This window comes from Bufo gargarizans, chromosome 4, assembly GCF_014858855.1.
Source record: "Bufo gargarizans isolate SCDJY-AF-19 chromosome 4, ASM1485885v1, whole genome shotgun sequence".
Taxonomy (NCBI): domain Eukaryota; kingdom Metazoa; phylum Chordata; class Amphibia; order Anura; family Bufonidae; genus Bufo; species Bufo gargarizans.
Genome location: NC_058083.1, coordinates 114,169,667 through 114,188,747, shown reverse-complemented (window position 1 = coordinate 114,188,747; position 19,081 = coordinate 114,169,667). Strand labels below are relative to the sequence as shown.

Below are 19,081 nucleotides of genomic sequence, written 5' to 3'. Positions count from 1 at the left end.
CAGACCTGAACCCAATCAAAAATCTTTGAAGGGAGCTGAAACTCAATGTAGCCCAACGGTTACTTATTTTCCCTACTGTATGTGCCTACAGATTCTCTCAGATCCTTAGATATCTAATACAGTCTCCTAGATTGAAGGCTGAGTGTTTTTGCTGAACCCACATGTGTCATTCTTGACCTCAAGAAGATACCAGGTTTGCTAGTTGGCCCCCTTAACCTGTTCACTATGGTGTTTTCCTACAAGGGAGCTGGTGTTAAAATAGTCATAAAGGAGCTATTGGACATGTGGCCTCCGAGCAAACGTGATTCATGATTCATATATATCCATACATCCTGACATCGCCACAGGCAGCCATTAAGAAAACAATCCCACATTGTATGTATTTATAATGATTTTATTATAAATAGTAAATTATTTACTGCACTTTATACATGAAACATATTGCAGCATCTGTTGCCGGAAATGCCGACTACACACAGATAAAATTTAACTTCTTCCATCACCTCTAAGACGAAAGTGTGATCTCATCACTAACCTTATCCTAGCTAGATCCCTAATGAATTACCCATCATTCTTAAAGGAATGTATTTTTTGCTCTACCTCGCTTCATGTGTCAAGAAAACGAAGAAATAAATAAGTTTGTAAATTTTTACCACCTAACATCATTTTTTTAATACTTTTTTCAGGATAAGACAATTGTGTAACCCTTTTTATTGCAATGAAAGCCGTTCATAGGCTACTCCATTTTTTATGACAGATGATCTGTCATATACAAATGCTTCAGTGACTGATTCCAGACTAATGCGGTATACTGTAGAATGTCAGAATAGGCTCTTGTTGCATCTCAGACGGGAAATATGTAAATTATGTTTAAAAGAAATTTCACTATGAATAATCCTGCATTTGTAAATGTAGCCCCTCAAAGGAACAATCTAAGCAGAACTGATACATTGTGCTATGCCTAATGCAGGGCCTCAGGAGGAGGAGCATGACACAGAAGTAGTTTATTTTGTGTTCTCTGACTACCCCGACCCTGTCGCATCATGTCCTGCACTAGGCATAAGACAGGTATCATCTCATTACCCTGCTAAGTTAGAAACATTGTTCAGCTCTCTGTTGGCTACCTCCATTGTATGAAGGGAGCAGATAACTTGAAATTCAATTATATTCTTTATTTTCAGGCTTAAGACAAAAAATGAGCTCAATTTTCAATTACCCCAATGACCAGTATTGGCTGTAGATCAGAGGTTGGCCTAGTGCTACCAGTTAAAATAATCATAGAAACCAGTTAAAATAACTTAAAGCAGGTGAACGCCCCCTATAGATTCTTAAATAATGTTCAAATACAAGCCCTGCCATGCCTTGCCTAAAGTTCCCTGCAAAGACATGCTGGGTTTTCAGATCAAACATTTGGAAAGAAAAAAATCCACAGGCGGCATACCATTGGATTCTAGAAACATACGACAGACGAGACGGTGGAATTAATTTTAACTGTATAATAAAATAGAAAGAGGGGCTTTCTTGTAGAAAACATCAAATCGGGGTTCAGAAATGTCTTTAAAAATGAATAAACTTGCAGAAAAATACAATCCCGTTGTATTTGCAAAACATGAAAGGGAAGTCGAAGTGAGGTATGTTATTGCACGTTGATTGACAGCCATGAAATCAATGTCTTTCAGTCAGAATTTGGCGCTTGTCGTTCTCCTCTTAGTTATTTATTTCTTACGCCAAATATATTTGCCAGTTCTTAAATGCTGGGTGTTAATCCTAGTAAAGTCTTAATAAACATTAGACATTGTGTGTCTATTTACGTCAACCCTAAATAACAAGTAGATGATCAAGCTTGTATTTGTAACATGGAATGTTATCTGTACAGTCAAAACTAGCTGCAAAGTGAGAGCATTTCACTAGGACCAAGCCCAGGAGGCACAAAATCATGTGTATTCCCTGCCCTGTGCCATGTATGAGACTGTGGCTATCACAGAAAGGTTTCTCCTTAACAGCTGTCTCATCACTTTGCTACTAACCAGGGTACAAAAAAAAAAAAAATCTCTTCATGAACTCCTTAATTCTTGTGTTTTCGTCAGCTCTTTCAAGGGCTTGAATTCAGCCTCTTGTGGAAACCTGGGAAAAGCTTGACTTCCAAAGCACATCTCTGTTGAGTCGTACAGTTGTGGCTTCCATGCTTGGAACAGTTGCCCTCTTTTTAGATAAGTCATTCCAGGAGAATGGTGGGATGTCCAATTATGTCCTACACAGCCTGCTGCATTATAATATTTCTCATTATCCTCTTCACTTCCATAAAATAAGTCATTATCATCTACTTATTTGTCTTGCAGTCAAGCTCCAGTTGGTGCTGCTAAACTGTGAGATTATCCACCTTGTCCAAACTTCCGGTTCTACCACCATCAGAAAGAAAGTCACTCTACGCAATATCTGGCTTCAGATAATGAAAGGCACCTGTAGGAAACAGAGAGATGTTTAGAAGACTTAAGCCCAATTGACGTTAAGAGCCAGCTTGAACCATAGGTTGACACTGTCACATGTAATACTGGGATATCAAAGAATAGGGCTAATATTTTTATTCCTGAGACAAGTTTGACAAACTCTTCAGAATATGTGATCATATACTTTAATGACTTATGAACTGACTTGATTAAGGGCATGTGTTTTTAATATGGGGCATGCCCGTGGTTACTGCATGTCGGGCAAAACCTTCTGTTTTACCTAATGGCGGTCAGGTCTCATGTCTCGGCACGTAATAACCTCAAGATGTCTTTGACATCACTTAAGCAAATAATTAAGCAACAGATGTTTTTCAAAGAACAATCAACGGGCACCGGAGACAAAAGAGACTCAGTGAGAAAGGGAGAGTCATCAACCTTCTGTTGGAAGCCATAGTGTTTCTTGTGTAGTGCTTTATCTGATAGAAAAAGTCAACTCATTGCAAGGGATCGAGTCCAATGCATGAATGGAAACAGTTAAACTATAGTTCAAGCTTAGGAGATAATCTGTGACCTTCCAAATTTGATGCTGAAGATTGCTAAAGACTTCCTGCTTCTGAGTAAAAGCCTGACTATATGGCAAAGATTACTGACTTATTAAGTATACTTACTCTGTCCATACTGGCTATATTGGTATCCCGTTACAGGCTCCATGCTGTATCCTGATGTGCTATAAGTTGGTGGGCAGTATGACTGAGATGTCGATAGACTATCCAATGTCTTCATGTGTTCTAGTCTCTGGCTGCAGCTTGCTGACACAGCAGTGCTGGGTTCAAGACCTCCAGTTAATGGTGATAAGGCATAGTCAGTCTGAGGTTGGTGAGGCACTCCACCATGATTAGTAAGGAGACCCATTACCTGTGGGAAAGAAGAACGCTTTTTAAGTATGCTTTATTTCTACACATTATATTATACTGATACAACACTCGTACTACAATTATATTATTGATCTATTAATCAATGTTGTTCCTGAAACAAATAGTCTTATAGATATTCTGCAGGGAATACAGGGGTCAGTCTTCCCCGGATAAATTCCATTACAGGGTTTAGCCAAAGGAGTGAGGATTATTTTTTTTATCCTGCTGCAAACAGGACACATCAGGGAGGTCCTGCTCCAGCCAGTTGTCTTATAGCCAGACACAGGAGATTGAAGAGAGGACAGGGTTGAGCTACTGGGACAAAGATAGAAATTTTATTTCAACATCTCTCAGCAGTAATTGCAACATGAAATAAAATAAAAATTTTGGAAGGAAATTGGAAAAGTGGCTCACCCCCCTATACCTATGGATGGGTCCTTAAACCTAAAATTGAATCACCCAATTCAATACAAAACACTAAACAAATTTCAATGGATAGGTAAGCACTCAACCACCATGCTGCACTCAACCACTATTGTGCCTGCTCCATGGTGGTTGAGTGCTTACCTATCCATTGAAATTTGTTTAATGAAATAAAATAAGATCAAAGGAATGGAAGAGTTTAATGGAGAGATTTTTTTTACTGTGCATTTTCTATGTTTATTGTTGGTTAAGCAGAATGGTGTCTAATCCCCAAAGAGTATTCTATCTATGAATCCACTGATAAAACCACTGTACAAAAAGTGCATTTGGTGGACCAATGTACGTACGTAAGGTATCGTCTAAAGAAAAAGCATGCACCCAGAGCAATCCAAAAAAAAACACATATTCGTATTCCTATGAACTCTTGTGCTCCATAAATCTACCTGCACTGAATTAGCATCCCAATAATTTGATTTTCCTGCTTATGTATGTTTGAAAGCTAAAAAAGGGAAGTAGCCCTAGGCTTGAGGACCCCTGTATTTTCTTTGTCTTGACCTTTTCACCTGAACACAGAACTAAAGGAAGGGCACGGTCACCTCGGTCTAATCCCTTTGACTAAACTAGTGAGTATCGTTTTGTTTCCGGTTCCAGAGAAGCTCTCGTTTCCACTAAAAAAAATAAGGCATCAGTGTTTGCAGAGGCAGACCTCAGTAAAAATCTCTCACACACTTCAAAGCTATTGGCCTTGCTCAAAATTGCCAGCATCCGTAACGGAGTTAATAGTGAATATATTTTCCTAAAGACATGTATAATGTAATAAGGATCTCATTGCAAACCATATAATAGGCCAACACATCTCAACAATGTTCCCTTAAAGCAGAACCACATGGACACCAAACAGTTAAAAACTGTCAGCCAATGGTGATTCCATACTGAAGGGCTGCCCTGAGAATATGCTGTAGAGTTCAACCCAACACAAAAGACCTTTCTGAACAATTCACCATGGGTTCAGGAGAACAATGCAGTAAAAAGTTCACAGTCAACAGACGTTGGGTGACATTACTGTAATTGGGCTGGGTGCAGATATTTGTGTCCGGCCAGTTGTTTTTTTGTGGACACAACTAATAGATGTGTACATCCTTGGCGCAGAACAGAAAAACACAGTATGCAGCATTTTTCTATCTGGCACTATTTGACATCTGGCATCATAAGCAATGCACCAGATGTAAATGAATAATCCCATACAGAACTATGAGGTCTTTTCTAGCTTCAGTTTCCGTCCAGAGTTTTCTCCATCACACCGGAGGTAAAATGAGCTGGATCGCTAGACATATGTGATGGGGACCTTAGTAATTATGTTCCATGAGTATTAATTGTGCATTCATTTTACCAGTCATTAATACACCCCATAAGGCTGAATCTTCTGTGTGTGGCCTACGGGTGTAAGTTATAATTGATCTGTTCCGCTTTCTTTCCATTTACATTACATCATTATTCCTACTTTTTCTGTCTCATGTACATTCCAGTATGAGAGGGGTTAACATTAAGCATTCTGTCCAGGTTTGACCCTCACACATGTGTAGCGTGTAATTTACAGAAGCTTTCTCCACAGGAAGCTGGACACGTTGTCCTGAAGATGTCCAGAGCCCTCCTCTATTGTGATGGGAAACAGATGCAGGCCCGATTCTAAGAAAAATGGTGCCACCTGCTCTGTGCTATTCCCGCTGTGGCTATGGCTGTGAATTCCTTAGTCATGTTCACACGGGCATGAATCAAGTGATGGCAGATTCTATCCTTCATACTTTTATAAGGACATCTCCATCATGTGTATTTAATCTGGCCTACACCTCTATGGGATTTCTCAGGCTAAACAGCTAATCCTTTTCACCGTCTGGCAAATACATGTGTGTGGAGAACCCTGGAACACACACTCAATTCAAGATCTTTATCTGTTCAGGAACGAAGTTAAACTGGGACTAGTTGTTGAGATAGGATCTGCCCAATAGAACATTGTAGACGCTTACTATGACTTATGGGGTGCCTAACATAGCAACATTTATGAGAATCTACTGATCTATTGGAAGAGGATTTATCATGATGGACATTGATGACATGTTTTTGAAACCAGATCTCAAAAATTATGTTAGTGGAAAAATTACCTCTATGAGAAACCTCTAATATTAAGATGTAATAAGAAAAACTGGAGGCAGCCATTTTGATTAAACATTATGGACAATGTCTGCAGAGGTTCTCAATAAAGTCTTTTTTTTTTCTTCACTCATACTCCAGGCTTCAGCTCCCCTTGGATACTCTAATTAAATTCTCAATGCCCTCTCTTAATTGAGCATACGTTATACATATTAAGAGGTGGAGGCCACACTCTCATCTGAAATAGGTGTCAGTGGTCTACAATAAATCATTAGCTTTATATATTGGACTATGAATAAGGTGACATAACAGGAAAGGAAGAGAAAGCAGTGAAAGGGCTCTTCCAGGCAGAGGTTACAGGATTCCTGCCCTGCACCATGTGAAGTACTGCAGATAATAGTCCGAGATTGTGGTGACAGATTCCCTTAATAATGATCAAACAGTGTCCTTGCATTTAGTATATTTTTATTTTAACCTTTTGTATTTTCTGATTTAAAGGTTGTCGTTTTATATTTTTTATATATATATATATATATATATATATAGTATAAAAATTGTAATAAAAAAAATTCTTTCAGATTCCAAAAATTAAAAGAATGGAAAGATTCAAGCAAGCAGCACTATTTTATTTTTCTGACTATTGCTATTTTACAACCTCCAGAAGTATGTCTCTCATCTGTCCTCTCTTAAAATATAGTATTCTCTACTGCTCAGGGCCCCAGCACTGGACACCGGTATACCTTTTTTCCTCAGCACAATGCACAGGTAAAAGTGCTATGACCATATCTAAACACATTCTTGTAACACTTCTTATCATAGAAGGAAGTTGGTCTCCACAAGAACATGGGGTTCCACTTTTGGTGACCCCGGCAAATATTATTTTTGGGCACCTGCCCAATGTCATTCCGGGGCTGCCTTCTAGCACAGAATATTCACTGTGGCATCTTCACAATCCAATCAATCATTTTCATTGGAAAAATGAGAGTTTCCCTATAAATACAATCAGGAAACATTTGGCATCCATGCTAGTAGTGTGCCTGATATAAACGTTAGTATTTACAGTTGCCCCCTTACTTCTCCTATTCATTAAAAATTTGAAATTTCATATATAAAACCAAATGTAGATGCAGACTGGAAATGAAAATAACCCCTATGATATCTGACACCCTCTTTGTCTATTTCTCTGATTTAGAAGTACAGGATCATAATCCCACACTCAGAGCCGGCTTCTCAGCACACTCTGGGTCCCAGATGCTGATGGGTAAACCAGAGGGATCTCTACATCACTTTAATGACCTCTGCAGGTGGTTTTATTTCATCAAGAAACATCATGAAAATATGAGCTTTTCTCGACCTGGGCATGTTAAACACTATTGGACGTCATTAAATAACTTTACTTGCCAATCCATAAATCCAACTCTCAGGGTGAATATTAACCATTCAAAACTATGCAAGAAAATAACTAAAATCTGAATTCTAGAGCAGCGATACTTGAGGTTCCACTTCCAAAGGATCCTTGCATACACTAATACATGTACATTTGGTTGTAATTTCCATACCCTTGACTATTTTGTTGTCTTTCAGGCTTCAAACTGTAAATAACTCTGGTATACTTAGATGAAAAAGGCATTTCTACCCAGCCGGTCGAATTAATAAACAAAACAAATTCTGGTCTCGGCTGCCTTCTTCTGTGTGATACCATAACATTGGAGAAAGATGATTATTTTCAAGTCATTCACTCTTACTGTGTGTTAAAAGCAAGAAAGTTTGGGCTTCCTGCTAATGTGCAGTCGAAAGAAAGCAGTGGAAGTTAATTACACTTACTGTTAGAAAAAGGAGGTTTTATGAGTTTTTTGCCTTTAGGCAATAATGTTTATTCCATCGCATTTGACTGTGGACCCTTTTTAACTCTCGAGTCTTTGAACTTTATATTTTCACAGATTTATCACTGTCTAGCAGAGAGTAGCTATAGCTGTCTCATGATTCTAACCTCACGTAGAGGAGAGGGAAGAGATGCAAGTCGTTATTTTTGCTCCCCTTTGTGCCATTAAAATCTCATTTTCTGCCTATTAAGATGCCCTCTCAGTGCTAGAGCCAGGCTGATGAGGTGTGTAATTGGGTATAATTGTCTTTTCACTTTTCATTTATGTCATTCTCAATATCCTTCTGTTTCCTCTCACTGCCGAGAGGAAGATGTGTTTGGGGAGGATACATAGCTGTGAAACTGCCCCCACTTAGCCTGACAAAGAGGCCTGATTTTAATTATAGATTGCATGCCGTTCAGAGAAACTATTAGACACCTGAATATTAGTCCCTCTGATATAATAAAAATCCCTGTGTTTAGACACACATTAACAATGTCAAGCCAACCTCAGGCAGCTGTGGACCGTAGTAAATCCAACCAACCTTTTGACACTTAATTACCAAGTCAATTTATTTTACTGGAATTCCCCAGTACAGCACCAAAAACTGCTGAATGAAAATTAACAGTATAATTATTGCTTTGAGAACCATATATGCTCCCCAGGCACCAGTATTCTTTTTATTTATTGATGCGGGTTTTTTTTAAAGGGCCAAGAAACCTAGAAATGCTCCTTAAGAAACTGATTAAAGCCAAACATATCAACATTGAATCCCATTAATATTATTTTATCCACATTGTATCCAAATAATATTATTTTATTTGGCAGCACTGCACCCCAAGGTTCAAATCAGACCAAGAACAACATCTGCATGGAGTTTGGATGTTCTCCCCGTGTTTGCTTGGGTTTCCTCCGGGTTCTCCGGTTTCCTCCCGCACTAAGATATACTGATAGGGAACTTAGATTGTGAGCTCCATTGGGGACAGCAAGTGGTAATAATATGGGATATGTCAGCGCTATATAAGTCAGTAAAATCTATTAAAAAAAATCAACATTCCTATACATTGAAAGCCCTTAAGACTGGACTTCAAAGTCAATAAACTCCTTCATTTATGATCATAATCCTAAATAAAACAATATGAATAATAAAAATGAGATATTTAGAATATTCTAAGCAGATCCTAGGACTTGTATAAGGGATATCCATGCCATAAATAATTTTCTAATCACTGATAATTTTAGAATTGCAGCACATAGGAACACACTGCATTGAGAGGAACAGAAGATCTGGAACACTTTTAGGCATAAATAAGGCATTGCGCGTGATGTGTGCTGCGTGCAAGACATTGTGATCTTTGTTGCTCAGTTTGCTCTGACTCTTTGCCTTGTGGCCACTGTCATTTTTAACTCCAGAAAGGTCGATAATATTTTGGAGGAAGAAAAACACTTGAAAGACAGCCTACCAGCCACAGCTTTTGAAGTAGCCAGTGCGGGGGTGGAGGAGGAAAAAGGGGAAGGAAATTTGCAAAACAGAATCATGTGGCTCATATAAAGAACTCTTTATGGTTCGAATTTGGCAATTTCTTCCCTTCTTGCCTCAGGTGCCCAGCCTGTTCGGTTCTGGCTCTCAGTTAAAGGAATGAAAACACTTCACTGACCTGAGGTGAAAGGCCATTGCCAATGCTGGGGTTCATGGAGTTGGAAGGCCCAGATGGGGGTACAAAGCTGTCTGTGTAACTGGAAAATCCATGCCGGCCGCTGGGCAGGCAGTAGGCCGAGCTGTTCTCAGGGTTGGAAGGAAGGCTGCTTTGGTGAACACTGCTCGGAGGGAGAGGTTGGGGTCTGTGAACCGTGTTGCTTGGATCAGACACAGCTGCAAGAAGGAGAGAATATTTTTAAGTTACAGCAAGAAATGCGTACATTTAATACGTTGTAACTTGAGGAGTTACATTGTTTGTTTTTTTAAGTTCTGTGATTACATTGGCAAAATTGAGATTATTTACCTTGTGGTATGGATGTAGGTTGGTAGGAAGTCTCTGATAATTGGTAGGTTGGCAGAGCTGACATGGCCGCAGGTGGAAAACCCCCTGGAATCAGGTGATTAAAAGCCATTAACTGATTGGCTCCTGCTTGCTTCCTCCACCTGGCACGGCGGTTACTAAACCACACCTTTAGGAGAAAAATGTACAACAACGTAAGTGGATGGTCAATGACATTTATATGTAGCCACCTTTAATCAGAGAAGGAGATGGAAACAACAGTCTGTATATCAATTCATATGAAGCAAACAAAATCAGCCAGACCCCGAGATGTCTATGTTCTTTGGGCGAGGGGATGGGCACACTGTAAAATAGGAGTCATGGAGGAGGCACAAATTCCAAAGGCTGATACTGAGAAGATACATTATAATGCACAGTATCCTCCATGGAAGATTCATCAATAATTGTTGACACCTTATGGAGATTTATGGTCTGGGAAAAGGCACAATATACAAATGAAAAGAAGCATATTTTATGTCTGATCTATTTATTACTCCCTTGCAAGGCAAGAAGCAGTTTCATTTGTTCTTCCATTTAACAAGGCCATACAACTTTGTAATAGACAAATGGAAACCTCTGGGATTACGTCATTATCGAATGTCTTCAAGTGTCTTCTGGCACTTCTTCAACAGTAATGACAGAATCATAGAACAATGCATGCAGATGAGAGTCTTCTACACGGACTGATGGTATTAGGCCGGGTTCACATCAACGTTTAGTTTTCAGTTTTTTTGATCCGTCAGAAGAGGAAAATAAGCCCAAAAAAATTGATCCTGTATCTTAAGCATCCGTTATGCTCAGTTATGCACATTTTGCATCTGTTTTAGCTATTTCCGTTTCAGATTTGTTATTTTAGAAGGAATAAATGTCCTGCTTTTATAAATATGCATAACTGAGCATAACGGATGCTTAAGATACAGGATCCATTTTTTTGTTTATTTTTCTATTCTTCTGACGGATCCAAAGAACAGAGAACTGAGCGGTGATGGGAACCTAGTCTTAGAGTTAGCGTTTTAGGCAGCACAACTGTCAGGTTTACTATGTGCAATATACACTTTCCAGTTTATTCCATTAAAAGTAATGTTATTTATTAACTCTTTTTTTAATATATATCATTTTGTGACTATTTTCTGTGCAGATTGTTTAAGATCAAAATTTTCATGTGGCAACGATATTGGAAATGTGCATTCCTGGCACATCTAAAAGACGTTTTCCTTACAATTTGACAGCTAAGGAACCTGTTTGAAGCTCACGATATACTCATAGACACAAAACACTTCATAGCCAAGGAACAAAAAGAAGTCAGTTCAATAATACGGTTTCACGTTTTATCAGTGTTGTAGGTCTATAGAAAAACAGGCAGCCAGCTTTACTGGTCTCGTGAGGCTGCATTGTCCCTTTAATAAAAGCACAAGCAAGGAATCAGAAAGCCTCTATGGTAGATTAACTCCTTCATTGCTGCTGGAATACGATGGATGCAAACGTGCACCTCTCCGGCAGCAAAGAGGTCCTGACTGACAGTGATATGCCGCTTCATGCTGTGCTCATTTCAAGACCCATATGTTAGATGTTCAGGGGAATTTGTTAGACTGTAGATCATGGTAATAGTGTGACAGGTTATGAGTCTCTAGGGATCTGAGGAAGCCATAAGGAATGTTGTGAAGTCAGAGGGTTAAAGACACATTATAACAGCTGGAAAAAGCCTCCTGCATTTGCCTGGTAAGGGTCATCGACTTATGAAAATAAATGCTCTTGGAAACACAACAACATTTATTACTTGTGTTAACATGATGAGTTTTAATCCCCTATTTTGCCCTGTATTGTTTTACCATTCGTATAAGTGAAAACATGGGAACAAATACGCCTGGGATTTGGAGATGTTGTGGAACAGGACTAAGACTTCGTTCACATCAACGGTATTAATTCCCGTTGCTCTGCGCCATCCTAGGAGCAGTGCAATGAAAATGACGGTCAGCAAATAACTGAAACCGATGGTGCCCAACAAACCTCAATGACTATAATGTGGTCCGTCCGGTTTCCTTCAGGGAGCCCAGCATTTTACCAGACAAAATAAAATAATTTTTTTTATGGAATCCAAACGGAGCCATCAATGTAGATGTGAACCTAACATAAAGGATAGCCTTCACCAGAGTTGAAAAAGTACACATCATATGCCTTATCATAAACCAGTCTTTTAGATCTTAAAGATAATGAACCAACCTGTGAATATGACTAGACAGGACCGATAAAAGGGATTCTCTATATTATATTGATCTACAAAGAGTAGTAACATGGAGGACTTCTGTTTTCTACATTGACAGTGGTGACAGCCTTATTCATTTTAGGGAATTTCATGTTTTTCTGGACTGAATAGACAGCAGTGTGGTCATTACCTGAACTCGGGCCTCGGTTAGCTTGGCTCTCTGAGCAAGTTCTTCCCGAGTGTAAATATCTGGATAATGAGTTCTCTCAAATGCTCTCTCTAGTTCCTCCAGCTGTTCGGCTGTGAATGTGGTCCTGCTTCTTCGCTGCTTCCTCTTCAAGGGGAGGTCTGGTTCAGAGTCAATGTCAGAACCTTCTTCAGAATGGGGAGATGAAGGAGCTAAAAGGAACAGATGACACAGGTCAATACCTAAAGTACTTAGACATGTCAAGGTAAACAAAAATCACACAATTAGCAAAGAGTGATACCATTCATGAAATGTACCATGGCTCAATCTATGCTTTGATGTTACATATTGTTCATGGTTATTTAGTGGTTGACTATATTGGCAAGAAACTTTCGTTTTCTCAATAAAAGCCAACTAAGGAACTCAAATCGTCTCTGGTGGAAATATGTTGTATGACAGAAGACCAGCGTCTATCAAGTTTGTTTCTTCCAGACCATGGGAAAGGAAACAGCAACTTCTTAAATAAAACTTGGCTATGCTTATGTTACAGCCTTACAAAACAAACAGGAACTTTGTAGTAAAGCTCAGCGGAGAAAATATAACATCATAGTTTCTGGCTTTGTACTTTAAAATAGGCACCAGGGAGAAAATTTGGCCAGAGGTTATATTCAATCCTCTAAGACATTATCATTCAATTTTACCAAAACCCTTAGGGTATGTACTACATCATTGCTTGTCCCAAGCAGGGGTTGTAGTTATTCTAGTCAATGCAATAAAGTTTAGTGATATATGACAGATATGTCAGCAAAACACGTATAGTCAGAATGGAGATTAGTAGAGAAAGTAAGGAATTCTTGAAGCAATCTTTAAATAATGATACCAAATGCTGAATTGTACCCAATGTACCTAAATACTTTATTATAGCTGCATAGATTAAACAGTGTTCTCTCAACTGATTGTGTCCTAAAAGTAAAAACCCTTCCATTTTTGTCCTGCTTGGGATACATTCAATTATAGAAACTCATATGACCAGTGGCTTATGACACTGAGCTGCAGTACTGCACACACAAAGATTTCCTGGGGCTACAGCCTAGGTCACGAGGGGTTATGGGACATGAGAGTAGTCACTAATTCTGGAACTTCTTTTAATTAAACTTCACAGCCAGGCCAATGCTGCCACTTATTCTTTAAAGGCAGGACTTTGTAATCCGGCCAGGCTGGCTTTAGATAACTTTTCTGCCCTTGATCTCATTGTTAACAAAATCCCCGATCTAAGCCAGAGTCTTGAGAGCACGACTTTACCCTATGCTTGCCACAAAGATTCAGAAAGGTTACAGGCTTCTACCGTGCAATATGGAGGCCAAATCTTTGAAAATGATAGTGTAAAGGATAATCCAGTTTTATCATGGAAATATTCTTAAGGATCTAAAAAATCCACAAAATCCACAAAAAAAGAAACAACAACTACGTTCAATAAAGTGAAAAGAGATTTATAGAATTGCATTGAATTATTAGGTCTTTATATTAATGCACAATTGAGCGTGTACTATTAAAATGACAAGAAGACCAATATAAATCTTTTTCTGACAGAAGAATATTATTCTTCATTTTACTCATTGCAACTTGGGAACAGAATATTTTACACATGAGTCTTTCTAATATCTTATGAACCTCTATATTCCAAAAGTCTGGACTTGAGCTACCATCAGCCACTAAAAAAAATTGTTATCCTCTTCTACTAATATATTATGTGTGAAGGACACTTGCGACATGTTTGCTGCCATCACCTTACAGTACATAGGAGGTGGATTCTCACAGTGACCCAGATTTATTGAACTTTATAACAATTTCATTGTACAGTATTGAGGCAGCAGTATAGTGGTGCCACCCCATTCATATTAATCAAAAAGAGTTACAGCAGAAGCCATGTTTGGAGATGAGGTGTCACATTCCGAATACAAGAACTTATGTTACACAGGACATAACTCCTCTTGCCAGCCTTCAGTAAATGACACCCAGCTTTTGTGGTCTTTTAGGATTTTTTCTGTTGACTTACTTGGTGTGTCTTTGTTGGGGCCCCGAGAAATGGCCTGTGGCTGGGGCCTTTTCTACCAATTTCCACGCTCCATCTGTGGTATCCATTAACAGAGTCTATACCAGCATTCAGGCCTCTGACACCTGCCTGGCAGGGAGTAGCATACACAAAGAAAACTGGACTGCAAAAAGGGGGAAGGAATGGAAAGTTTCTTTTTTTTTTGGGTGGAATGGGGGAGGCTGAAGAGGAGGGTGTGAAATGAGCTCACAGTAGGGGTTAATCCAAGACCCTCTACTCTAGATCATTTAGCACCTGGAGTTATAACACCACCCTGTGCTCCACAAAACTTCATTTATCATGAGCCTATATTATATATAGACATCACATCAAGGAAATTGAAATCATAGCTCCTTGTAAAATAACTTTTTATCCATCAAGAATTTTCTTATATCATGACATTTTTATGGGTTGTTAATTTTTGGGGGCAATATTCCATAGCACATATTATGCAGACTATGCCCACTCTGAAGAAAAATATAAATATAAAAAAAGGAATGTATTACCATATCAATACATTATTATTATTACTACCATATTAATATTATTTCCTACTGGAATTAGCATTCTCAAATTAATTGAGATGGAAATGAAAACAGAACTATATCATTATTTGTCTTCTTAGAGTTAGGTTTTATTTTATTTGTATGGTCTGTATAAAAAAAATATAATAAATAGGTCATAACAGGAATAATTGAAGGTTTTTAATATTTGCCCCTAAAAATGGTATGTCCTTTTCTAGGAATGGGAAAATGTTAGGACATTTTTTGCATATACTATTTCATTTTCTGAGCATATCCTTATTTATTATTATTTTTAAATCCCTTTGTATGTGATAGGATAATTTAAAAAATAAATCCAAAATTTCTAGTTTCTAGACCAGGAATGGACTAATTAAAATTTGATGCTGTACCCATGCCAGCAGCAAAATTCTTCTAGGAATATATTTATTCTTGACAACTTTGTAAAACTAATATATATTCTTTAATATATAAAATAAAAAATGATTCTGCTGCCAGTAAATGATATGAATGACTACATTTTCAGCTAATTTTTTTGATCTAAAATTATGCTTTTTTCATACTGTAATTTATAGTAAATGTTGAATAATAATTGTACATTTGTTTTTTTATGGCAAATATAAAATATTTATTAGCATTTTACAGTTAATATATTTAAAGCGATAACCCTTTAAAGTTCTGGTGGATGTGATATCTCCTGCTCGTCTTATTTTCTTGACATTACTCAAGATTGCAGAACAGAACATTGAGTGTCTACAATAAGCTCCATTTTATGTGAATGAGCACAGTGCTCAGGGTGTCTAGGAAAGCTCCATTGATCCTGTCCACACAAATAACCATAGTTCTGTCTATTTTTCACGGTGACGGCAAATTTCATGGAAATCGTCAGGCATGAAAATATTATTTCACTGAGAAAAGCCATGAAATTGTGAAAATCCTTCATTGTTATATATAAATTTAATGAGCTATTGATATTTTTCACTGGTTAGGAAGTCAAAAGAAGGGAGTTAAATTAAACACTAAACCAAATGAATCTCAGCAGAGAACAAATTGCTAAAATTCATTTAAATTTCCGGGGGAAAAAATGCACGCACCAAAATTTAACAGATGCACTTCACCTTCACAGCCTCGATTGTAACACACTGGAACCTGTACCACAGCTACATCTGATTTTTAAAATTCATAAAAATAACTAGCATGCATATTGTGATATAACCTTTTCATCGCATTGTAGCTTTTTATTTGTATTTTTTTAGATTTTTGTTTGTTTTCTTTTACTTTGCATGTGTTTTGTTTGTTTTGTTTTTTCTGTTTTTTTATTTTAATTTTATTTTTTACATGTGCTAGACTAGTGTAAAATGTATACACAACCAGGATGGAGAAGAGGCCATAATGAAGTGACAGTTTTAGCTCATTAAATTTCAGGTCCACCCCAAACTTTTGTTTACAGTTGTAGGAAGAGTATATTATTCACTATATAGGCCAACCAGCTACCTTATCAAGACTCCCCCATCATCATGTCCAGTGGGAGCTGTTAATGAACTGGGTAATTGAGCTTGTGACATGTGTTACCAAAACAAAACAATAGGAAGAGGAGACAAATGGCCATTTTATTTGGCGATTAGAGGCTGGACCAGGCTTTCAGAGAGTCTCCACTAAGTAACTGTCTGAATACATAAAACAGTGAATTGAGGCCCAACAGCTGCACAGACAATAATGGGGAAGTGACAGCCACAGCCCCATCTGTGCTTAACATTTTGTTAAAAGAAATTACTTGACTAAGAAGGCAAAACGTACAGCTGCCCCCAAACACTGTCTAACAAGTACCAGGGCATCCTCAAACTATTTAATACACTACATAACAATGCTGCTTAACCCCTTCTATACTGATGGTAGCACAGGTTACACAAACATCAGGCACTACTTAACATATAATTTAGTATCTTCAAAGTGCAACTTTTTGGTACACAATATTTATAAAATGCCACTACAAATGTAACCCGTAAAAAAAATGTCAGATTAATTATTTATGATTTATAAGTTATGACAGTTTTACAGTTTTTATCCCCATAAAACAAAAAAAGGCACCATGGCGTCCTTGAGTCACCCTCTTCTATCAAGTTCTGAGTAAAGCCTCATTCACATGTCAGTGTTCAACAGACGTGTGCTGAACGTGTTCTTCACGGACAGCACACGTCCCCATTTATTTTAATGTGTGTATTTACTCGTCAGTGTTTTAGCACCGTCCGTGGGTCAGTTTTTTTTTTTTACCCTGCATTCTCTATTTTGTCTGTGTTCACGGATCCATCACACCCATTATAGTCTATGGGTCTGTGGAAACCACGGATGCAACACGGATGCCATCCGAGTTTCAACCGTGTTTCACAGATTATTAGAAAGAGATGCTTTGAAAATTATTTTTCATCTGTGCAGCGTCAGTGAAACACGGATAACACACGGACCCAACACGGATCCATCACGGACATCTTCACGGAGGCATCACTGACCACCTTTTCATGGATTTAAGCACGGACACGGACGTGTCTGTGTTTGGTGCCATTTTTTAGCTAAACCCAGAAATGGATACAAGCTGATAGTTTTCCTCATTTGTTAATCTATTTCTAGACGATTCTCCTTGCTGCCATGACGGGTCAGCCATGAACTGTAATACATTATTTTTTACTTTCAGAAACATATGCCGGGATCATCCAGTTAAAAAAAAAAAAAAAAAAAGTAATATCACTAATTCAAGGGAATAATAGAAGCACAACCGACCATATGGGTTCTCACAATATGTCCATAACAATACCCTCTTAGTACTTGCCCTTACTATATACAGCCATCGTATTATGTCACAAGCTCATGTGAGAGAGACATAAACAGTACGTTTATGAAGAGTATGCCCCCCGCCTGTGGCGATTCGGCTGACATGAGTTTTTCATTTTCTGTATTCACTAGCTGAATATAACTACTGTTTGCCATGGAGCTCTGAAAGATTTCGTGCAAAGATTCTTCTACATACATAGAAATATCTACATACATAAAAATATCTAAATCTACATAGATAGCAATATCTACATAGATAGAAAAATCTATTTTATGCATTTGTAACCCCTCTTGATGTACAGCATCATGGACTTAATGGTGCTTTCAAATAAATAATAATAATCTATAGCTACATACAAATAGTATCTACAGAAATATAAGTATCTACATAGATAGTAATATCTACATCTACAAACAAAAAAAATCTATACAAATATAATTATCTACATCTCTACGTACATACAGATATCTACATTCATGGAAATATCTATATGTATAAATAGAAATGTCTGTTGACAAACACAGAAATATCTACATGTACAGGAGTTTTGGATATTAATAAATATTCTTATTCTATTTTTGTAAGAAGCCTGTGATTCAAAAATTGCACAGAAGTAATTTTAGTAAAGTTTTTCTAATAAGTGAATGTATTTTTGTAATTTTTTTTAAAAACCTTAATGACATCCCTCTTTATAAATAGTCTTTTCTTCCCTTTTATAACGCAACCCAAGTATTTTCCTTGAAAGTCATTCATCTAGAGTCCATTTCAGGATATCTAAAAAAGCACAACAATTGGACTAGGAATGTGTTACTGACCCAAAGATAAACTTTGACCCTGAGCTCAGTGATCAGGCATCTTAAAATGCCTTGTCTCTTTAATAGACTACCGCTTTACTTTCACAATCCACAAGCTGACATGCATTTAATATACATCTTCCAATGCCCTTTGGCTTGGCTATAAGAACCTCTGACCTCACTATAGCAGAATTCCTTTGCTCTCATTGAAGGACACATTAACCAATTCTGCTCGTCCAGACCAAGAATACAATACATTATTGATGCCTGAGCTTGGCAAACCCAGATGGCATCTAGCAGAATAACATCTAATACTCAGGAACAGCAATGGTTAAATATTGTCAAAATGGATAAAAAATCATTTAGTGCAGCTCTTAGTAACTTTCCAATATACTGCATACACCCTAACTATGAACTGAACTGAAAAGCTTAGGGGTAAACAAATAAATGCAAATATTTATACATTTTTTGTTCTAAAAAATCTTAATATAGCATTCTATAAAAATGTCAGAAGGATAGATAGATAGGAGATAGATAGATAGATAGATAGATAGATAGGAGATAGATAATACATCTAGCAAGTACCAACATCAATGAGTTATCCTGATGGTGTAACTTGATTGA

The 19,081-nt window shown here is 37.6% G+C and overlaps 1 protein-coding gene across 3 annotated transcripts in view; it reads right to left on the bottom strand.

The window, feature by feature from the left end:
- Positions 1-461: 461 nt before the first annotated feature.
- The window catches only part of PAX3 (paired box 3), a 57,282-nt gene continuing 38,662 nt past the window's right edge, over positions 462-19,081 (bottom strand). For all 3 annotated transcript variants that reach the window (XM_044290269.1, XM_044290271.1, XM_044290270.1), the window contains exons 5-9: positions 12,227-12,435; positions 9,798-9,963; positions 9,453-9,667; positions 3,116-3,362; positions 462-2,460 (exon numbers count right to left, since the gene is read on the bottom strand). In XM_044290269.1, coding sequence (XP_044146204.1) covers positions 2,426-2,460; positions 3,116-3,362; positions 9,453-9,667; positions 9,798-9,963; positions 12,227-12,435 — 872 coding nt within the window. In that variant the 3' untranslated portion in view covers positions 462-2,425. The remainder of the gene's footprint in view (positions 2,461-3,115; positions 3,363-9,452; positions 9,668-9,797; positions 9,964-12,226; positions 12,436-19,081) is intronic.